The sequence below is a fragment of the Pleurodeles waltl genome, chromosome 8 (assembly GCF_031143425.1).
Source record: "Pleurodeles waltl isolate 20211129_DDA chromosome 8, aPleWal1.hap1.20221129, whole genome shotgun sequence".
Lineage (NCBI taxonomy): Eukaryota > Metazoa > Chordata > Amphibia > Caudata > Salamandridae > Pleurodeles > Pleurodeles waltl.
The window spans coordinates 821526896-821550980 of record NC_090447.1 but is presented as its reverse complement, the minus strand read 5'-3'; the positions used below and the strand labels follow the sequence as shown (position 1 = coordinate 821550980).

The following is a 24085-nucleotide window of genomic DNA, read 5'->3' as shown; positions in this document are numbered from 1 at the left end:
CCCCTGCAACTACGCCGGCACAATTCTGAGCCGGCGTCCTCGTTGCAGGGGCATTTCCTCTGGGCTGGCGGGCGCTCTTTTGGAGAGCGCCCGCCGGCCCAGAGGAAATGTCTGAATGGCCGCCGTGGTCTTTTGACCGCGGTGCGGTCATTTGGCGGCTCCCTCCATGCGGGCGGCTCCCGCCGCCCGCCGGGCTCAGAATGAGCCCCTTAGTGTCATAATCAAGTGATGTACGTAGGTATTCACATCATATCCCTTTCTCACTTACGTGTGACAGGAACATAATGCACACTTGTTGGGGATTGTTAACATAATTGCAGCCACAATTCTGCCTCATTATCAATTGTTTGGGAACATACCTGCGTCAGGGGTTCTACATTATCTGTATAAATACATCTCACACAGACAATGTTATCAGAGGGATTCCTTCCAGATGCCATCTACACTGCACTTCACCTGGCTGCAGAAATCAGCCTTTGAGTCACCACAGAGTCTGACCTAGAGATCTCATTCCAAGGTAACTAGGGGTGGGGGCGCTTCTCATGGACATGGTACTGGCGGATTAGGTTTATCACACCTAGCTCTCATTATGTTAGAGATTAGGTTCCCTATGCTAGGGATTTTACATTTCATGTTTATTGTAAGACATTACATTCAAGCAATATGTTTTTGCTATTATGTATTATACAAACATGAATTCAACATTAATAACGCTTCTTTAATACGAATAATATATTTCATTTTAATCGAAAAAGCTTTGTTAATGCATTTCATTAAGTACAACAGAGAAGTGCATTTCTCCCATTCTTGCATGCATTTTAATTTCATTTATCATTACAAATCCAATATTGTTTCAATAAGTACTCTTAGTTGAGAGTCTAAATTACATTATAACATCAGTTTAATCCTTCTTATTTGTGATTTAATTCAAATACCACCTAAATCAAACTCTGTGATGCAAAGAAATGCACATTTCAATTGTGTGCCAGTGTACCTTCTACATTTTACTATTAATACTTTGGTTAATATAAGGCATAAACTGTCACATTGTGATGACCTTTGTGACACAAGGAATTCTACTAAACCTTAGACTACATCACCTCTCATAGGAATGTTAGTGCCTGATGAACTACATCCTTGCATGTTTTTAGCTCTTCTTCTTCCCTAACCCATCTGTCTTTTCCCATCTGCAGATGGTACAGGACTGTGGTATGGTATGGTATGGTAAATACTGTGCTGTTTTTTCTCTTTGTTCCACCTGGTGCATAAAGGACACACCAACCAGCTTTGTAGTTCAGAGCACAGTCAACAAACTAGCTATATTGTGTTACTTTCCGACTGCTAATAGTTATCCTCGGTCTGTACTTAAATTCAACCTCTGGTATGTTCACCTGTCGCAACTTTAAATCTCTGGTTATTAAGAACCAATTCCAGTCAGAAAGGGGGCTTCCGAGATTGGCATCAGGCATTAAAGAATCTTGACAGTACACTTTCTTTTGAGGGGAGAAAGGACCACCATTTTCCTGAGATTTGATAAAACCAGTTTCCTCAAGAAGATAGCAATGTCACTGGTGTCCTCTACGGGGAGTTCAACTAGCAGTCCCATTAGAGTTGGGATTGTGATGTCTAAGGTTAAGGCTGACACTACCTTGGCTCACAACGAAAAGAAGACTAGAATACATTCTAAACCACCAGCAATAGCCAACCTGTAGAGAAGCTGTAATACCATGTTTATTTATATCCAATAAGGGTGGTGGCCATAGTGATACAAAATCAGCCATTTTGTCCACTGCAAAGGTAGCACTGGAGGTCCTTCAACATTTTGAGAGCATTTCACTGCAGCTTCTGACAACGGTAATAGTGCAAGAAAGTAGCAGGAGCAGCAAATGAGGCAACATGTTAATCATGAAGGTGATGACTCGTGATGTTGACTCAGACACATCAGTGGTCTTTAGCTTTGCTTTATTTTCTAACCCACCAAAACATGCACATGCAATAAAACCGAGAAAGTGTCGCTCTATAGATAGATATTCTTAATTAGTATCAATTTCCGTGATAAAGGTTATGCTAATCAGAGAAAATGCACACATACTGTGTAATGCACAGAGACAATCCGCACATCTGCCCCATTTCCAGCTGAATTCCACACTGGTTTTGTTATGCTACCCCCATTTCTATAGCGCACCTATGTTACATATAGTCAAGTAGCAGTTTTTGAGCCAAGCTTGCCTTTAAAGTTTTTGGGACCACCAACGACTACAGCCAATGTGATCTGTTCCGTTACGTATGTTTAGAGATGATCTGTCTGTGCAAAATAACGTTGGACTGGGATACGACCCAAGTGAACACACGTGGCTGAGATTAAGTGAAGCAGCCCATCCATCACTTTTTTGTATACTTCAGAGCTTTTACTGATAGCTTCACATATGACCTAATGAAAAGTTTGAAGGTGCACCACAATGTAATAAATATCTGGAATAATGAGCTAGAGTAGTGAATTCAAATAGTAACAGTGGAATGCTGTGTTTGAATGTATGGTCACTACAGAGTCATGTAGAGGACGTATTAAAAATTCCCCTTACTGCTGCTAGAATTCTAACCTGTCCCTTCCTCCTTATTTCAGTTTGCTAGGGTGCCTTTTGACGTACTGAAAATATGAAAAGCCCCAAATGAGTAGCAAGTTTTGGGAGCCCGCCCTTCAGTTCTGAGGACATATAGCTTCGTAGTTGAGGCTGCACTGTTCTTATTGGTGCAGAATCATGGCTAATTTCCATGTCGCTGGTCCCTGCCTGTAGTGGCACAGTGAGTAGAAAAATTAGACTTGAACGTGGCCAAGAGTAACATCCATTAGTGAGACTTTCAAACACAGGACTCATCACTTCAATTGCCTCTACTTGCTGGCAGCTATTTGTGAAGTTGTTTTCCATGCTGTGTTGATAGCTGCTGTCTGTGCTGGGGTGCTTGCTGTTGTTGCAGGTGCATTTATTGCCAATTCTGTGGTTACCATTTTGAGCAATGCTGTTGTCCCTGTTGTTCTGGTTGTTGTTGGTGCTGCTGTTGTCCTTGTTGTGATGCAGCTGTTCTTGCTGCTGTAGTACCTGATGTTGTCACTACTTTGGAAAGTCACATTGTTGTCGCTACTTTGGTAACTCCTGTTGTAGCTGTGGCCCCTGATATTGTAGCACCTGCTGTTGCTCTGCTTGTGTCTGCTTTAGTAGCAGCTGTAGTCTTTTATGTCATTCCAACAGTGGTCAATGCTGTGGGACCATGCCTTTCTGGAAGCAAATGAGAATGTTCCTGCCCTGATGGTAGCTTTTGTGATCTGGTGTAGAGCACTGCTGTTGCAGCATCTTTGGTCACTTCTTTGGTCACTACTGTCATGTCACTTTTTTTTGCTTCTGTTATCCCTGCGCTGGTGGCTGATGTGATTCCTATTCTAGTCCCTGCTGTGGTTACAGCTTGTTCCTGATGATGACCCTCTCATTGTGGCAGGTCCTGCTATGCTGGTCACTGTTGCTCCTGGTGTTTTCCCTGCTGCTCAGGCAGTAGTTGTCTATTGCTCTTGTAGCAGCTGTGGTCTTTTCTGTGGCTACAGCTGTGATCACTCATGTTTTTCTTGCCTTCCTGATAAGTGCTGTTGATGCTGTTGTCCTGCTGCAGTGGTAGCTGTTGTCACTGCTGTGGTCTGTGCTGTGATGGAATCTGTGATCATTGCTGTGACTGCTGTTGTCGACTCTGTTTGGTGGCAGCTGAGATGCATACGCTGCTCCTGGCCTAGATTAATACTGTAGTGGAAGCTTCTGTCTCTACTATGGCCCCTGCACTGTGGTGGGGGCTGCAGTTGCTGCTTTTGCTAAGGCCCCTTTTGCTGCTGCTCAGGGGCATTTTGTGGTACAAGCTATTGTCACCACTGTTGTTCCTGCTACGGCTGCACTGTAATACATGCGATGGTCATTACCACAATTGCAGCTGGCTGTTGTTGTACTTCCTCTGATGACAGCTTTTGTCACTGCTTTTGACTCTTCTTTAGTGGTAGCTGTGATTGCTCCACTTGACCCTCCTGTTATTGCTCCTATGGACCCTGTTGTGTTGGCCTGAGACCACTAGTCTAGCCTCTGCTGTTTCTGCTCTGATTGCAACTGGGGTTGCTGATGTTGGGACGAAACATGTAGTCCCTAACCCCCGGTCATTATATAATTTTTATTTTTATGACATGATCCCCAGCAAACTAGTGTAGCTATCTTCAGCAAAATCTAAAAAGAGTAACTCTTTGTATAGGCAACCTTGCTTAATTATTCCCCATTCAAACGGTCAGCTCACATAAAGAGGCTAATAAGCTCTCCATAGCCCCTCACTATACACTCCTTTTTAGGTCTCAACTACAGACAGCTGTAGCTCTATGTCAGAGACCTCATGCTACTAATACAATGCAGTACAGCACAGAAGATTGAGCTTTATGGTATACCCATTTTATTTGTTGTTGGCATTTTTAGGTCTTGCCCAAGACTGTGTTGCTAGACATATTGTTATCGCAGAGTGGCCTTACAGCCCGCTTTCTCGTCAGGTGTGTAGGCTTCTTATTTTTGCCCTGCTCCAGGGGCATGGATATGTTACTATGTCCTTTCACTGCATACTTTTTTCAGGTACAACTGTTTTCTTTTTGTTTAAGAACTCTAAAAGAGTGCATGTGTTCTTCCGCTGTCTTCCTTGCATGCTTCTATCCCTCCACTGTGCTCTGTGTTCCTCTTTCTCGCATGTATGCTTTTATCCCACCCCTGCATGCTTTCTCCCTGCCAGCTCCACATTGCTTTCTTTTGCCTGTTGATCCTCCCACCTGCACGCCCATGCTTCCGCTCCACCCACCTCCCTGTGTTGCTTGCACCCTGGTGTTGCTTCTCCCACCTGGTTTAAAAACTCTGATAAGTTACTTAAATGAATAAAATGCATCCACATGTTGGTTCCCCTTGGTACAGGATTTGATTAAGCAAGTTTTTGGACTTCCACTAAAAATACTTCTTGCATTGCACTTTTTGGCTTGTGGCAAAATTTATACTTGATACAGCAGACCTGAGTTAGTTATGGTGGCACGCAAATGTTCAAGGTTATTGGTCCGATCTGTTTATTATGAAATCCTAAGATAAGGGCACTAGGCCTGACTTATTTATTGTGAAAACCATATGTTAAAGTCAATAAATGTGGATTGTTATTACTCTATATTAAAGCATACAGATAGGTATTTTGTTACATGGAATCTCACAGATTAGAGTAGTAATTAACGGTTTTGGTGATGGTCACCCAGTGTGACAAGCTGTGGCTGTAGAAGGTTTGACTGTGGAAATCCTTGTTAGGCTGCCTTAGGCGAGATAGTAATTTGTTTAGCCACCTCTAATTTTGTACACCCTTCTAATTTTATGACTGTCTGTCTGAGGTTGCCATGTGGACAGGCATATACTCAAAACTGTAGACCCACATTGGTCATGGTAATAAGATATATGCATGTTTGGTGCACTGCAAATGGTATGTTGGATGCTATAAGTCTGGTCTGCTTATTATGGAACCTTATGACAAATGCAGTTGATCTTACTTATTAATTGTGAAAACAATATGTTAAACCAATCAGTCCGTTAACAGTTGTTTTGTATCACATTGTGTACCAGGAAATAGACAGGTATTTTGTTACATGTAATCTCGTAGATTCCTATGGTAGGCAAGGGTTGTGGAATTGGCCAACCACTCTGACTCTACTCTGGTTTTCATAGTGATTCTTTTTGTTAGGACTGGCTGAAAGGAGTTGTATATTGTTTGCCAACCCGCACTGTTCTATACATTTGTAATTTTCTAACTGAATGTGTGATGGTTGCCAGTTTATGTGCCCTTAATTATGCCAGGTTTTGGGTAAAGTGTAAACCCAGTGTTCAGGGACAAAGGTTTCATTGAGAAAAGTCACATTTGATGTTTATTAGGAAATGTTGTTATAAAGACTGTAGGCCTGACCTGCTTACTGTGAAAAACATGTGTTAAAGATAATAGACTTTTGCAATTTTATAAATATATGCCTGATGGTTGCCTGTTTTTGTACAATTCAGTAGTCCTGGGTTGTATACAGTGTCAAGCCATTTCTTAAGGTGATAGGCCTTATTGTTTCACTGGAAAATGGCATGTAGGATTCTTTAGGTATGATCTATTTATAATGAAAAATTATAACAAAGCAAGTCAACCTTATTTACTTATTGTGAGAATCATTTGTTAAAGGCAATAGGAATTTAAGGGTGGGTTATTATTACACTGTGCTAAAACCTATAGACACGTATTTTGTTAAATGGAATCTTGCAGATTAGTTAGTAGGCAAGGACTTTGGTATTGGTAACCCTCAAGAACAAACCATGGCGATTGACAATTTACACTATCGTAATTCTTATTGAAAAGTAATGAGAAAGGCGGTAGGCCTGACATTTCAATTGTGAAACGCATATATCAATAGGCATTTAAGGGTAGATTGTCATTAGTCTGTATTAAAACCTAAAGATGTTTATTTTACTAGGAATCTCATAGATTATCATAGTAGGCAAGGGTTTTAGTGCTCTGACAAACCGTAGGTAAAGAAGATTTGCACTGTCAGAATCCTCGTTTGGCCCTCTTCAGAGAGTCAGTATTTTGCTTTCCAAAATGTAATTTTGTATACTAAGTATTTTTTATAAGTGTATGCCTGATGTTTGCCTTGTAGGAATGCTCAGGCTCAGTACAGGATGCCCCCAGCTGGTTATGGTAAGAAGGCAATGATAAGAGCCTGACTGATTCACTAGGAGAAACATTTCCAGTGCCATAGGTCTGATCAGTTTATTATGAAAAGTTAGATATACATATTAGGCCAAACATATTGACTGTGAACAGTACATGTTAAAGTCAATAGGAATTTAAGGGTATGTTGTTTTTTCTTCACTGTATTAAAACCTACAGATAGGTATTTTGCTACATTAAATATTACAGGTTACCTTTGTAGTAACGGTTTTTGGTGTGGGTTACTTGTTACGACAAACTATAGGAGGAGAAGATTTTGTACTGTAATAATTCTTGTTAGAATATTTTCTTAGCTGTAAAAAGCAAAGCATTCAAACATGCATCTATATATATATATATATATATATAAAATAAAAAAAAATCATATATATATATATATATATATATATATATATATATATATATATCTGATAATATCCAGAGTAAATTACCCTAAATTACTCCAAATTATTGAAGAAAAAGCTGTGCATGGCGGGGGCGCGAGTTATAGTTACCTTAGGGCTCAGGTTATAGTTACTTGAAAGAACTCTAACTATAACTGCTGAATATCTATGCTTTTGCAGAGTAAAGATTTTGAGTAATGCCAGACCTAAAAACAAGCAATGACAAAGCCAGTAGGCCCTTTTCACTGCTTGTTTTGTTTAGTCATACTTATTGTAAACCTCTTTTGTTGGGACAGATGCTGGGTCCTCATCAATTAAAAAAAATATTTGCCAAAAAGAAAAAATATTTTTGGACTCAAAAAGCCCACATTACATTAATGACTTGGCACTGAGGGCAGCTACTTTGTGTGTGGATGTGCTTATTGTGGAAGGGTGTCATGTTGTCACTAACAGTGAAGTTTGCCAGTGACAAAGTGGACTGATCTATTGCCCCATGCAGTATGCTGTAGTGCGTGGAAAAAAATATGAATGACGCAACCGACCAATAGAAGAGGGCTGTCTGAAAGCCCATATAAGTACGCATATTATTATATATATAATTTTTGCAAAATTAAAAGGTCTTGACTAAAGCCAAACAAAATAAAGTTAAGAAGTTGAACTCAACTGGAATATAAGACCCAAAAGACAAAAAGCCTGTCAGGTGTTTGTTCGCTAGAAGATAGAATGGCTTTTCTCAGGAAGTGCTGGCCAGCAAATAATTGTAAAATTATTTGTGGGTAGCTTTCTACATTTTAACCATGGACCAGTCGTCATTTACACTGAGCTGCTGAAATGAGTCCTCTAGCATCACTTGACAGTACACTGCTTGTGATCCAACTTTATTGCTAAAATATTGATGACTGGGCACTTATATGCTTCGAGCAATGCTGAACGATGAAACATTCTCTTCCTTTTAATTGTGTGGAAAATCAGGCAAATTGTTGCACATCTGTAAGGAAATGCCTCCTTGGCATGGTTACCCCCCGACTTTTTGCCTTTGCTGATGCTAAGTTATGATTTGAAAGTGTGCTGAGGCCTGCTAACCAGGCCCCAGCACCAGTGTTCTTTCCCTAACCTGTACTTTTTTTTCCAGAATTGGCACACCCTGGCATCCAGGTAAGTCCCTTGTAACTGGTACCCCTGGCCCTGATGCCAGGGAAGGTCTCTAAGGGCTGCAGCATGTCTTATGCCACCCTGGGGACCCCTCACTCAGCACAGACACACTGCTTGCCAGCTTGTGTGTGCTAGTGGGGATAAAAAGACTAAGTCGACATGGCACTCCCCTCAGGGTGCCATGCCAACCTCACACTGCCTACAGGTATAGATAAGTCACCCCTCTAGCAGGCCTTACAGCCCTAATGCAGGGTGCACTATACCATAGGTGAGTGCATAAGTGCATGAGCACTATGCCCCTACAGTGTCTAAGCCAAACCTTAGACATTGTAAGTGCAGGGTAGCCATAAGAGTATATGGTCTGGGAGTCTGTCATGCACGAACTCCACAGCACCATAATGGCTACACTGAAAACTGGGTAGTTTGGTATCAAACTTCTTAGCACAATAAATGCACACTGATGCCAGTGTACATTTTATTGTAACATACACCCCAGAGGGCACCTTAGAGGTGCCCCCTGAAACCTTAACCGACTACCCGTGTAGGCTGACTGGTTTTAGCAGCCTGCCACACACCAGACATGTTGCTGGCCACATGGGGAGAGTGCCTTTGTCACTCTGTGGCTAGTAACAAAGCCTGTAATGGGTGGAGGTGCTTCTCACCTCCCCCTGCAGGAACTGTAACACCTGGCGGTGAGCCTCAATGGCTCACCCCCTTTGTTACTGCACCCCATGGCACTCCAGCTAGTGGAGTTGCCCGCCCCCTCCGGCCACGGCCCCACTTTTGGCGGCAATGCCGGAGGAGATAATGAGAAAAACAAAGAGGAGTCACTGGCCAGTCAGGACAGCCCCTAAGGTGTCCTGAGCTGAGGTGACTCTGACTTTTAGAAATCCTCCATCTTGCAGATGGAGCATTCCCCCAATAGGGATAGGAATGTGCCCCCTCCCCTCAGGGAGGAGGCACAAAGAGGGTGTAGCCACCCTCAAGGCTTGTAGCCATTGGCTACTAACCCCCAGACCTAAACACACCCTTAAATTTAGTATTTAAGGGCTCCCCAGAACCTAGGAAAGTAGATTCCTGCAACCTAAGAAGAAGAGGACTGCTGAACTGAAAAACCTGCAGAGAAGACAGAGACACCAACTGCTTTGGCCCCAGCTCTACCGGCCTGTCTCCTCACTTCTAAAGACACTTCTCCAGCAACGCGTTCCCAGGGTCCAGCAACCTCTGAAGCCTCAGAGGACTACCCTGCATCTAGAAGGACCAAGAACTCCCGAGGACAGCGGCTCTGTTCACCAAAGACTGCAACTTTGCAACAAAGAAGCAACTTTGAAACAACACACGTTTCCCGCCGGAAGTGTGAGACTTTGCACTCTGCACCCGACGCCCCCGGCTTGACTTGTGGAGAACAAACACCACAGGGAGGACTCCCCGGTGACTACGAGACCATGAGTAGCCAGAGTTGACCCCCATGAGCTCCCACAGTGACGCCTGCAGAAGGAAACCCGAGGCTCCCCCTGACCGCGACTGCCTGCTTCAAATACCCAACGGCTGGTAAAGACACTGCACCCGCAGCCCCCAGGACCTGAAGGATCCGACCTTCAGTGCAGGAGTGACCCCCAGATGGCCCTCTCCCTTGCCCAGTTGGTAGCTACCCCAAGGAACCGCCCCCTTGCCTGCCTGCATTGCTGAAGAGACCCCTTGGTCTCCCATTGATTCTTATTGCAAACCCGACGCTTGTTTGCACACTGCACCCGGCCGCCCCCTAGCCGCTGAGGGTGTACTTTCTGTGTGGACTTGTGTCCCCCCCGGTACCCTACAAAACCCCCCTGGTCTGCCCTCTGAAGACGCGGGTACTTAACTGCTGGCAGACTGGAACCGGGGCACCCCCTTCTCCATTGAAGCCTACGCGTTTTGGGCACCACTTTGACCTCTGCACCTGACTGGCCCTGAGCCGCTGGTGTGGTAACTTTGGGGTTGCCCTGATCCCCCAACAGTGGGCTATCTTGGACCCAAACTTGAACCTTGTAGGTGGTTTACTTACCTGCAAAAACTAACAAACACTTACCTCCCCCAGGAACTGTTGAAAATTGCAGTGTCTAGTTTTAAAATAGCTATATGTCATTTATGTGAAAACTGTATATGCTATTTTGCTAATTCAAAGTTCCTAAAGTTCCTAAGTGAAGTAACTTTCATTTAAAGTATTACTTGTAAATCTTGAACCTGTGGTTCTTAAAATAAACTAAGAAAATATATTTTTCTATACAAAAACCTATTGGCCTGGAATTGTCTCTGAGTGTGTGTTCCTGATTTATTGCCTGTGTGTGTACAACAAATGCTTAACACTACTCCTCTGATAAGCCTACTGCTCGACCACACTACCACAAAATAGAGCATTAGAATTATCTCTTTTTGCCACTATCTTACCTCTAAGTGGAACCCTTGGACTCTGTGCATACTATTCCTTACTTTGAAATAGTGCATACAGAGCCAACTTCCTACATTGGTGGATCAGCAGTGGGATACAAGACTTTGCATTTGCTGGACTACTCAGCCAATTCCTGATCACACAACAAAATTCCAAAAATTGTCATTAGAAACTGATTTTTGAAATTTGAGCTATTTTTCTAAATTTTTAAAAGTCCTGCTAGGGCCTTGTGTTAGTCCCTGTTAGCATTTCTTTTAGAGTTTAAAAGTTTTGTAAAAGTTTGAATTAAGTTCTAGAGATAGTTTTAGATTCTTAAAAAAGTATTCCAACTTTTAGAAACATAGGCGGTGATTCCAACCGCGGCGGGCGGCGGTCGCCGCCCGCCATGCGGTTACCGCCGAATGACCGCACCGCAGTCAAAAGACCGCAGCGGCCATTCTGGCTTTCCCGCTGGGCCGGCGGGCGACCGCCAAAAGGCCGCCCGCCGGCCCAGCGGGAAAGACCCAGCAACGATGAAGCCGGCTCCGGATGGAGCCGGCAGAGTTGCTGGAGTGCGACGGGTGCAGTGGCACCCGTCGCGATTTTCAGTGTCTGCTAGGCAGACACTGAAAATCATGGTGGGGCCCTATGAAGGGGCCCCTGCACTGCCCATGCCAGTGGCATGGGCAGTGTAGGGGCCCCCAGGGGCCCCACGACACCCGTTACCACCATCCTGTTCCTGGCGGTAAGGGGGTCAGAATCCCCATGGCGGTGCTGCAAGCAGCGCCGCCGTGGAGGATTCCCTGGGGCAGCGGGAAACCGGCGGGACACCGCCGGTTTCCCATTTCTGACCGCGGCTTTACTGCCGCGGTCAGAATGCCCCCGGAAGCACCGCCAGCCTGTTGGCGGTGCTTCCTCCGTCACCTGCCCTGGCGGTCATAGACCGCCAGGGTAGGAATGACCCCCATAATGTCTAATGCAGATGAGAATGTGATGGAACTCGACATCACCCCCTTACCTGAATCTTAGGATGAAAGAGTTAAGGTCTCTCTGCAAAATAGAAAAGATTAGAATTGGTTCAAACCCTACCAAATTACAGCTCCAGGAGCTTTTGGCAGAGTTTGCCAAGAACAACCCCTCTGAGGATGACCTCACAGAGGAGGAAGCTAGTGATGGGGAGGAAGGCCCACCTCCAGTCCTAGTTAGGGAGACCAGGGATCCTCAAGCCCTGGTTCCAAATGTGATAGTCAGAGATACTGGTTCTCTCACAGGAGAGTCCAGCAACTCTGGAATCATTGAGGACAGCCTCAATGAAGAGGACCTCCTGCTAGCCAGGATGGCCAAAAGATTGGCTTTAGAGACAGCTCCTAGCCATAGAAAGGGAAAGACAAGAGATGGGTTTTGGTCCCATCAGTGGTGACAGCAACATAAATAGGGTCAGAGATTCTCCTGACATGTTGAAAATCCCTAAAGGGATTGTAACTAAATATGAAGATGGTGATGACATCACCAAATGGTTCACAGCTTTTGAGAGGGCTTGTGCAACCAGAAAAGTAAATAGATCTCACTGGGGTGCTCTCCTTTGGGAAATGTTCACTGGAAAGTGTAGGGATAGACTCCTCACACTCTCTGGAAAAGATGCAGAATCCTATGACCTCATGAAGGCTACCCTGATTTAGGGTTTTGGATTCTCCACTGAGGAGTATAGAATTAGGTCTAAGGGGGCTCAAAAATCCTCGAGCCAGACCTGGGTTGATTTTGTTGACTACTCAGTAAAAACACTGGATGGTTGGATTCAAGGCAGTGATGTAGATGATTATGATGGGCTGTACAATCTATTTGTGAAAGAACACCTGCTAAGTAATTGTTTCAATGATAAACTGCAACAGCATCTGGTAGACCTAGGACCAATTTCTCCCCAAGAATTGGGAAAGAAGGCGGACCATTGGTTCAAGGCTAGGGTGACCAAGACTTCCACAGGGGGTGACCAAAAGAAAGGGGTCACAAAGACTCCCCAGAGGAAGAGTGTTGAGACATCCAAAGGGAAAAATAGTAAAGAGTCTTCTACAGCGCCCCAAAAACCTGCTCAGGAGGGAGGGCCCAGAGCCTCTTCACAATCCAATTTTGGGAACAAGGGTAAAAACTTTGATCTCAAAAAGGCCTGGTGTCGTAGCTGTAATCAGCCAGGACACCAAACTGGAGACAAAGCCTGTCCCAAGAAAGGTTCCACTTCTAACTTTACTCCAGCTAACACTGGAATGGCCAGTCTCCAAGTGGGATCAACAGTGTGCCCAGAGCAAATCAGGGTTCACACTGAAGCTACACTAGTCTCTGAGGGTGGGGTGGATTTAGCCACACTGGCTGCCTGGCCCCCTAATATGCAAAAATACAGGCAGCAACTCTTGATTAATGGGACAAGTGTAGAAGGCCTGAGGGATACAGGTGCCAGTGTCACCATGGTGACAGTGAAACTGGTTTCCCCTGGTCAATACCTGGCTGGACAAACTTATCCAGTCACCAACGCTGACAATCAGACTAAAGTACATCCCATGGCTATGGTAACTTTAGAGTGGGGAAGGGTCAATGGCCTGAAACAGGTGGTGGTCTCCTCAAATATCCCTGTAGACTGTTGCTTGGAAATGACCCGGAGTCCTCAGCATGGGCTGAAGTAGAACTCAAAATCCATGCAGCCATGCTGGGTATCCCTGAACTGGTGTGTGTCAAGACAAGGGCACAGTGCAAGGCTCAGGTTGAAAGAGTGGTGTTGGAGCCTGGACAAAGGACCCAACCCTCCAATAGAAAAGGAAAGACAACTGGGGAACCAGTTGCAACACAACAAGAAAAAGAGAACCTCTCTTCTCAGGAAGAAGTTCAGCCCTCTGAGGGAACTGAGTCCATGGAGTTAGAACCTTATCAGGTTGAGCTCCTAGGCCCAGGGGGACCCTCAAGGGAACAGTTGTGTAAGGGGCAAGAAACCTGTCACTCTCCTGAAGGCCTTAGGCAGCAAGCTGCTGAAGAGTCCAATGAAAAATAACAGGAACACATAGAGTCTATTGGGAAGATGGAATCCTTTACACTGAGGCAAGAGATCCCAAACCTGGTGCCACTAGGAGAGTGGTAGTGCCTCAGGAGTTTAGGGAGTTCAATCTGACCTTAGCTCATGACGTTCGTCTTGCTGGGCATTTGGGACAGACCAAGACGTAGGAGAGATTAGTCAACCACTTCTATTGGCCCAACATGTCCCAGAAGGTCAAGGAGTTTTGTGTCTCCTGTGCCACCTGTCAAGCCAGTGGTAAGACAGGTGGGCACCCAAAGGCCCCCCTCATTCCACTTCCAGTGGTGGGGGTCCCCTTTGAAAGAGTGGGTGTGGACATAGTGGGTCCACTTGAACCTCCCACAGCCTCAGGGAACCAATACATACTAGTAGTAGTGGATCATGCTACTAGGTACCCTTAAGCAATTCCCCTTAGGTCGACTACTGCCCCTGCAGTAGCCAAAGCACTCATTGGTATTTTTACCAGAGTGGGTTTTCCTAAGGAGGTGGTGTCTGACAGAGGTACCAACTTCATGTCAGCATACCTGAAACACATGTGGACTGAGTGTGGGGTGACATACAAATTCACCACACCATACCATCCACAAACCAATGGTCTTGTTGAAAGGTTTAACAAGACATTGAAAGGCATGATCATGGGGCTCCCTGAAAAACTCAAAAGGAGATGGGATGTCCTCTTGCCATGACTGCTTTTCGCTTACAGAGAGGTGCCTCAGAAGGGAGTAGGGTTTTCCCCCTTTGAACATCTGTTTGGCCATCCTGTAAGGGGAACACTAGCTCTTGTGAAAGAAGGCTGAGAGAGACCTCTTCATGAGCCTAAGCAAGATATAGTGGACTATGTACTAGGCCTACGTTCAAGAATGGCAGAGTATATGGAAAAGGCAAGTAAAAACCTTGAGGGCAGCCAACAGCTCCAGTAGTTTTGGTATGACAAAAAGGCTGCTATGGTTGAATTTCAACCAGGGCAGAAAGTCTGGGTTCTGGAGCCTGTGGTTCCCAGGGCACTTCAGGACAGATGGAGTGGTCGTTACCCAGTGCTAGAAAAGAAGAGTCAGGTCACCTACCTGGTAGACATAGGCACTAGCAGGACCCCCAAGAGGGTGATCCATGTGAACCGCCTCAAACTCTTCCATGACAGGGCAGATGTGAATCTGTTGATGGTAACAGATGAGGACCAGGAAGCTGAGAGTGAACCTCTCCCTGATCTCCTCTCCACAGACCCTAAAGATGGCTCAGTTGATGGAGTGATCTATTCAGACACCCTATCTGGCCAACAGCAATCTGACTGTAGGAAGGTCCTGCAACAGTTTGCTGAGCTCTTTTCCCTAACCCCTGGTCAGACACACCCGTGCACCCATGATGTGGACACAGGAGACAGCATGCCTGTCAAAAACAAAATATTCAGACAGTCTGACCAAGTTAAGGAAAGCATCAAAATGGAAGTCCACAAGCTGGACTAGCCGAGTGGTCTTAGTCCCCAAACCTCACACCAAAGAAGGAAAGAGAGAGATGAGGTTTTGTGTGGACTACAGAGGACTTAATTCTGTCACCAAGACAGATGCCCATCCCATTCCAAGAGCAGATGAACTCATTGACAAACTAGGTGCTGCCAAATACTTAAGTACCTTTGACTTAACAGCAGGGTACTGGCAAATCAAAATGGCACCAGGAGCAAAAGAAAAGACAGCATTCTCCACACCTGATGGGCATTATCAGTTTACTGTTATGCCCTTTGGTTTAAAGAATGCACCTGCCACCTTCCAAAGGTTGGTGAATCAAGTCCTTGCTGGCTTAGAGTCCTTTAGTAAAGCTTATCTTGATGATATTGCTGTCTTTAGCTCCAGCTGGCAGGAATACCTGGTCCACCTGAAGAAGGTTTTAAAGACTCTGCAAGCAGCAGGCCTCTCTGTCAAGGCATCCAAATGCCAGATAGGGCAGGGAACTGTGGTTTACTTGGGACACCTTGTAGGTGGAGGCCAAGTTCAGCCACTCCAGTATAAGATCCAGACTATTCTGGCCTGGGCAGCTCCAAAAACCCAGACTCAAGTCAGGGCATTCCTTGGCTTGACTGGGTACTACAGGAGGTTTGTGAAGGGATATGGATCCATAGTGACAGCCCTCACAGAACTTACCTCCAAGAAAATGCCCAAGAAAGTAAACTGGACTGTAGAATGCCAACAGGCCTTTGACAACCTGAAACAAGCAATGTGCACAGCACCAGTTCTCAAAGCTCCAGATTACTCCAAGCAGTTCATTGTGCAGACTGATGCCTCTGAACATGGGATAGGGGCAGTTTTGTCCCAAACAAATGATGATGGCCTTGACCAGCCTCTTGCTTTCATTACCAGGAGGTTACTCCCCAGGGAGCAGCGTTGGCGTGCTATTGAGAGGGAGGCCTTTGCTGTGGCTTGGTCTCTGAAGAAGCTGAGACCATACCTCTTTGGTACTCACTTTGTAGTTCAGACTGACCACAGACCTCTCAGATGGCTGATGCAAATGAAAGGTGAAAATCCCAAACTGTTGAGGTGGTCCATCTCCCTACAGGGAATGGACTTTATAGTGGAACACAGACCTGGGACTGCCCATGCCAATGCAGATGGCCTTTCCAGGTTCTTCCACTTAGAAAATGAAGACTCTCTTGGGAAAGGTTAGTCTCATCCTCTTTCGTTTGGGGGTGGGGGGGTGTAAGGAAATGCCTCCTTGGCATGGTTACCCCCTGACTTTTTGCCCTTACTGATGCTAAGTTATGATTTGAAAGTGTGCTGAGGCCTGCTAACCAGGCCCCAGCACCAGTGTTCTTTCCCTAACCTGTACTTTTGTTTCCACAATTGGCACACCCTGGCATCCAGGTAGGTCCCTTGTAACTGGTACCCCTGGTACCAAGGGCCATGATGCCAGGGAAGGTCTCTAAGGGCTGCAGCATGTCTTATGCCACCCTGGGGACCCCTCAGTCAGCACAGACACACTGCTTGCCAGCTTGTGTGTGCTAGTGGGGATAAAAAGACTAAGTCGACATGGCACTCCCCTCAGGGTGCCATGCCAACCTCACACTGCCAATAGGTATAGATAAGTCACCCCTCTAGCAGGCCTTACAGCCCTAAGGCAGGATGCACTATACCATAGGTGAGGGCATAAGTGCATGAGCACTATGCCCCTCAGTGTCTAAGCCAAACCTTAGACATTGTAAGTGCAGGGTAGCCATAAGAGTATATAGTCTGGGAGTATGTCATGCACGAACTCCACAGCACCATAATGGCTACACTGAAAACTGGGTAGTTTGGTATCAAACTTCTCAGCACAATAAATGCACACTGATGTCAGTGTACATTTTATTGTAACATACACCCCAGAGGGCACCTTAGAGGTGCCCCCTGAAACCTTAACCGACTACCCGTGTAGGCTGACTGGTTTTAGCAGCCTGCCACACACCAGACATGTTGCTGGCCACATGGGGAGAGTGCCTTTGTCACTCTGTGGCTAGTAACAAAGCCTGTACTGGGTGGAGGTGCTTCTCACCTCCCCCTGCAGGAACTGTAACACCTGGCGGTGAGCCTCAAAGGCTCACCCCCTTTGTTACAGCACCCCAGGGAACTCCAGCTAGTGGAGTTGCCCGCCCCCTCCGGCCACGGCCCCACTTTTGCAGCAAGGCCGGAGGAGATAATGAGAAAAACAAGGAGGAGTCACTTGCAAGTCAGGACAGCCCCTAAGGTGTCCTGAGCTGAGGTGACGCTGACTTTTAGAAATCCTCCATCTTGCAGATGGAGGATTCTCCCAATAGGGATAGGAATGTGCTCCCCTCCCCTCAGGGAGGAGGCACTAAGAGGGTGCAGCCACCCTCAGGGCTAGTAGCCACTGGCTACTAACCCCCCAGGCCTAAACACACCCTTAAATTTAGTATTTAAGGGCTCCCCAGAACCTCGGAAAGTAGATTCCTGCAACCTAAGAAGAAGAGGACTGCTAAACTGAAAAACCTGCAGAGAAGACGGAGACACCAACTGCTTTGGCCCCAGCTCTACCGGCCTGTCTCCCCACTTCTAAAGACACTGCTCCAATGACGCGTTCCCAGGGTCCAGCAACCTCTGAAGCCTCAGTGGACTACCCTGCATCTAGAAGGACCAAGAACTCCAGAGGACAGCGGCTCTGTTCACCAAAGACTGCAACTTTGCAACAAAGAAGCAACTTTGAAACAACACACGTTTCCCGCCGGAAGCGTGAGACTTTGCACTCTGCACCCGACGCCCCCGGCTCGACTTGTGGAGAACAAACACCACAGTTGACCCCCCTGAGCCCCCACAGCGACTCCTGCAGAGGGAAACCCGAGGTTCCCCCTGACCGCGACTGCCTGCTTCAAAGACCCGACGCCTGGTAAAGACACTGCACCCGCAGCCCCCAGGACCTGAAGGATCCGACCTCCAGTGCAGGAGCGACCCCCAGGTGGCCCTCTCCCTTGCCCAGGTGGTCGCTACCCCGAGGAGCCCCCCCCTTGCCTGCATGCATCGCTGAAGAGACCCCTTGGTCTCCCATTGATTCCTATTGCTAACCCGACGCTTGTTTGCACACTGCACCTGGCCGCCCCCTAGCCGCTGAGGGTGTACTTTCTGTGTGGACTTGTGTCCCCCCCGGTGCCCTACAAAACCCCCCTGGTCTGCCTTCCGAAGACGCGGGTACTTACCTGCTGGCAGACTGGAACTGGGGCACCACCTTCTCCATTTAAGCCTACGTGTTTTGGGCACCACTTTGACCTCTGCACCTGAGCGGCCCTGAGCTGCTGGTGTGGTAACTTTGGGGTTGCCCTGAACCCCTAACGATGGGCTATCTTGGACCCAAACTTGAACCTTGTAGGTGGTTTACTTACCTGCAGAAACTAACAAAAACTTACCTCCCCAGGAACTGTTGAAAATTGCACTGTCTAGTTTTTAAATAGCTATATGTCATTTATGTGAAAACTGTATATGCTATTTTGCTAATTCAAAGTTCCTAAAGTTCCTAAGTGAAGTAACTTTCATTTAAAGTATTACTTGTAAATCTTGAACCTGTGGTTCTTAAAATAAACTAAGAAAAGGTATTTTTCTATACAAAAACCTATTGGCCTGGAATTGTCTCTGAGTGTGTGTTCCTCATTTATTGCCTGTGTGTGTACAACAAATGCTTAACACTACTCCTCTGATAAGCCTACTGCTCGACCACACTACCACAAAATAGAGCATTAGAATTATCTCTTTTTGCCACTATCTTACCTCTAAGGGGAACCCTTCGACTCTGTGCATACTATTCCTTACTTTGAAATAGTGCATACAGAGCCAACTTCCTACAACATCACTCACTGTAGGAAAAGCATAATTACATATATTGTCATTTTACAATTAACAGTGGTGCTCTAACGAGAGAATTACAGAGTAGGCATCTATAGTAAAAGCCAGAAGCCACAAAACACGAATTTGTTCCCTATCCTTGTATGATAAAAACAATGAAAAATGTAATCAAAGCTATTGAGCTGGGGCTCCTGATTTAAAATTAGAAGTGTGGCTAGAGGTGACGGGTGTCGATGTTGAGAAAGCAGTGCAAGATAAAAAAAAAGGCTTTATATAATATATATATTATCTGCTTCGATTCTGTAATAGGTTTGTGGAGGTTTTACATAGGTCTGCAACAATTTATTGGAATCATGTTTTTCTTACCAGTTACATTTTAAGAATCCCATGCTTGCGTCTAGGTACTCTGTTAAGAAGCTTAATACAATTCAGAATCTGTAAAACAAATAAGACATGGGTTGGTTACAACCTCAGCATGATATCACATCTAGAGTTAAATAATACAGGTCCAACTGCTAAGTGCAGTTTTGAATCCCAGTAGGAAAGGGTCAAGACTTGGGTTAATGGACTCATTCTGCATTTAGAAAATTCAAGAAATAGGCATAGAGATAGCCAAAAATGTTCCACCCAAAACCCTAAGAAATGAGACAAAAATAAAAGGTATTTTTCAAATTCTAAAAACAGCTGTCATACACATAATTTACAATACACAGAAGTGTGATATGAGATGGTTGAAATACTGGGTTTGTGGCTGCACAATCATGTTTTTAGGCAGGACTTTCGAGGCGAGGCATTTCTACATAAGGTAAACCTCATGTTTTATCTTGTTTTTGCATCTCATTGCATCCGTTGTGTAGCCATATGTTCATATACTCGAGTTCAATAGTATGTAATTATGTTTTTCATGAATACATTTTACAGTGAACATTATTATCTTTGAGGAGACCACAATGCAGCCTTTCGCATTATTTGATAGTTCAGAAATTGCTTTTTTCCATCTATTTCACCATGCGCATAATCAGAGACCTTCTTCAAAATATTCAACAAGGCCGTGCCTTTGACCGGAGAACTAGATAAAAGAGCATCTGAGTTAATTGCGAATTTTTATTTTCATAAATATTCAACAAAATACCTTTATGTTTATAGTTATTTATCAAAACAATCTAAAGAAAATATATATAAGGGTGTGATAATTAAATACCTGGGTAGATGCTATTAAGTACTTCCAGAAGGTGGGAGGTCTGCAGAGGTGGCTGGGGGTGGGGGTGGCGGTAAGGGAGGAGTGGGGGGGCATCAGCTAAGGCAGTCAGCCTGCCTATCTTCTGCCTAGCACATTAAGCTCCCTGAAACTCAGAACAGTATTCCTGTTGGTTATATTAAGGTATGTGAAGAAATGTGAGAAGATTTAACACTCTGGCAGGCTTCATTATGTGCTAGAGATAATTTAGTTAAAGATAAGGAGATGGGGCTTTTAGCAGATTGTTGCAAACCCATAATGAAACCATGAATCATGTTGCATTTGTTTTTGTTATTTAGTTTAATAATTGCAATTTCATTGTTTGGTTCTATAGTTAACAACTATACATGTGCTTTGCACTTGAAAGTAGAGTCTGGTCCTTAAAAAAGTAATTTAAAAGATTTCTAGTGCACCTCCTTAAGTGTGACTATTTATGATGAAAAGATGTTTGAAATATGCTGTTTACCCTGTGTCTCAAAGAACAGTTGGCTGCCCAGAAAGTACCACTCTCATTTAAATGTGTTTTAAGGATCTTACTACTCAGAACTGATATTATGACTAAGGGCCTCATTATGACTTTGGCAGTCCGACCGTTGGACCGCCAAAGCCGCGGGAGTGAGGCTGTCATCATGCCAACAGTCTCACCCCCAACGTACTATGATGTTTCCACTGGGCTGACTAGTGGAAACATTGTATTATGACGTTTTCGCCTGTCAGCCTGATGGAAACAGTCCAGCGACATTGGCCTGTTCTCCCTTGAGGGAGCTAAGGCCAATGCCGGTGCACACCATCACCCTCGGAATGTACTTTGTCTACATTGCAGACGGTACACTTTACAACGGTGCTGGCAGGGGGCCCCTGCACTGCCTATGACATGGGCAGTGCTGCCCCCTGTGCCTCCCAGCCCTGGCTTTTTACCAGCCTATCCAAAGTGGAGTTGCGATCAGCACAGCGGTGCCCCCATGGGCATCATCGTGGCTGACCACGACTCCGACAGCCACCAGCCTGTCGGGATCCATGATCAGGGTGGTGGTGGTGATCTCCTGGCAGTCTTACCACCTGGATCGTAAGCTGGCGGGCGGAGCCAATATTTACTTTATCACAGAGCTGAAGCACTTTGGCATGAATAGGTTATTGGATTCAACAATCTTAAAACGTATGCTTGTAACTTGGATTAAATTTACTTCCTCGATCCTGTGAAATATACATAGCCTACTCTAGTTGTGGTGCATGTCCTCTGTATTTCAATTTGATGCCGATTATTATGTGATAGTAAAGAAAATAAATGCTAATAAAGTTGTTTAGTGTAGTAATCCACATACCTCTGTAGTAATGAGGCAAGACTCACATGGAATACTTCTTAATTATGCCAAGTTACACATAAGCTCCAGGGAAAAGAAGTATGTAAGTTGTAGCTAGTACCCCCCACCAGGAGAAAGGACCTATCTACTCAAGCCTCTGTGCTTAATTTGAAATGGTGATTGCAAGTGGGGCTCACCAGCACTCTTTGGGGACCACAGCTTATTCTTAATCATTAGACTTTGACCCAGAGCAAGAGCGAAAAAGGCAGCGAAGGGTGGAAGGCAAAGGAAGGCGGAAACAGTGACAAAGGGAGGATTCAGAGATGACAAAACCCTCAAGAGTGAGATAAAGAGGCATGGAGAGTGCTGCTGGAAGAAAGAGAAATAAGGTGAAATAAAACTAGAGAGCATTCAAGTATTCAGCAATCCCAACATTAGGTGGCACCGGCACCAGTGGACTTCTTTTCTTTTTTTTCTAAACATTGTATTAATTTTCAGAACAGAAGGGAAATAACAGACAAAACAAAATTAACTTGTATGGTATGATGAAGTGAGACCCCAGTAATGATAACATATCGCACATAGCAGTAAACAACAAAAAGTACAGCTACCATGGATATAAAAAGCACCAGAAAAGAGTTATTAACGTAAAAGTATCGACAAGAGAACATAAACTCAGCCATCTACTAAGACTGCGGATAAACTTAACTAAATATATGCAAAAGTGTAAAATGACTAATCAAATGTGATGACACTAGTTTCATAACAATATAGCAAAATAAGATATGTATAAAAAAATAAAAGAACAACTGTATATGGGTCTCAAAGGTACATCCTATCGTAAAAACAAGAGGAGAAGTAGGAGGAAGAAGAAAAAGGAGGAAGAGGAGGAGGAGAAGGCGGTGGCAATGTGGTTATATTACCCTCAAAACAAAATAGATACTTCCAGTAAAAAAAAATAAAACAAATAACAAATCATGTTATGGCCATAAAAATATGTAATGTATGCTAGATTAACTTCAAAGGGGTAGGTGTCCTTGGAGAACAAGCTAAGCTCTTATGTACGTTCCTCAGGTAAGTAGCCCATGCCCACCATGTATGGAATGCAGCATTTAAAGCTTTCCATTCAAAATACCCTTGACTGCTACCTTTAAAAGGTCTAACAGACCCATATCAGCATCAGGCATATTTAAAGGAGGAAATGGAGCATGTGGGCCTACCATAATAGGAGTAATAGATAACGAGAGAAAAATATAAAAAATGTTACAAAGTTGGTCCTGAACATCTGACCAATAGTTAGAAAGATATTTACAAGAAAAGAACAGATGATCGAGAGTGAATGTGGCATCCTTACAAGACCAACAGAGGTCAGAATCAAGAAGATGTAATTTAAACATTTCAGATGGCATCCAATAAAGAAAGTGTGCAGTGTAGTAGTGCCTCTGGAATAGCATGGGATTTAATTTATTACTAAGAAATTTAGCGGAAATATTCAGCCATTTTTCATCAGAAATCAAAGAGAGGTTCGACGTTTGAAGATATGTTGACCAGCTTTTTTTATTGGTGAGGTAGAAGTCAGCAGCACATGCTGCAAAATTGTATATACTTTCGAAGCTACATGACCACTGTTGCTCAATTGTTGTAAAAAGGGGAGAATATTGAAGGAAGTAATGAGACAAGCTTTGACATTTTTGCTTTAAGTTTTAGGAAATTATAGAAATCGATATTTGATAAGGAATAATTAGTTTGTAATAAAGTGAAGCATAGGGGCAAATTATCTTCCATCAAATCAGACACCACATTTATAACTTTCACGGCCCAAACAGGACCTATGTCAGGGGAAACATCAGTGGATAGTTTTGGATCATTCCACAAGGAAATGACCAAAGACGTAGATAGTGTAGGCATTAAGGTCTTATCCAAGGGCTTAAAAGCTCAAAATGTGTCGTAAAAAATATGAGAAGAAGTAGGTAAATCAAAGAGTTCATAGTCAGAGCTGAGAACAAAGAGTATGGGGACAGTAAGTAGCGCTCAATTAGAAGCCAAGGAGGAACCATGATAGGAGAAAGATCATGCCAGGACACTTTGCGAGCTATAGAAAGGCTGTTTGGTAGTTTTACCATATTGGAAAGTCGCACCCACGGTAAGCGGAAGTCTATGGCAGTCATTCCGAGGCTGGCGGTCTCCCCATTGCGGACCCGGCGGTGAAGATCGCCGCATTATGAGATAGGCGGTTTGGTTGCAGCCAAACTGCCACAATGCTGCCAGTACCGCCAGGGCAGTTGGACCAACTGGCCAGAGGTGAGCACCTTTGGCCCAGCGGCAGCCGTGAGACCGCCAGCGGTATTAGGACCTGGCAGACCGCCAGGCTTTCCGTGGCAGTCACACCACCATGAAAACCCTGGCGGTAATACACCCGGTGACAGGAATCTCCATTCCTGTT

General features: G+C 44.8%; 1 protein-coding gene across 1 annotated transcript in view; it reads right to left on the bottom strand.

The window, feature by feature from the left end:
- The window catches only part of LOC138250329 (arylsulfatase D-like), a 951998-nt gene that overhangs the window by 696424 nt on the left and 231489 nt on the right, over window positions 1-24085 (bottom strand). The window contains exon 2 of the mRNA XM_069205095.1: window positions 19471-19539. Coding sequence (XP_069061196.1) covers window positions 19471-19493 — 23 coding nt within the window. The 5' untranslated portion in view covers window positions 19494-19539. The remainder of the gene's footprint in view (window positions 1-19470; window positions 19540-24085) is intronic.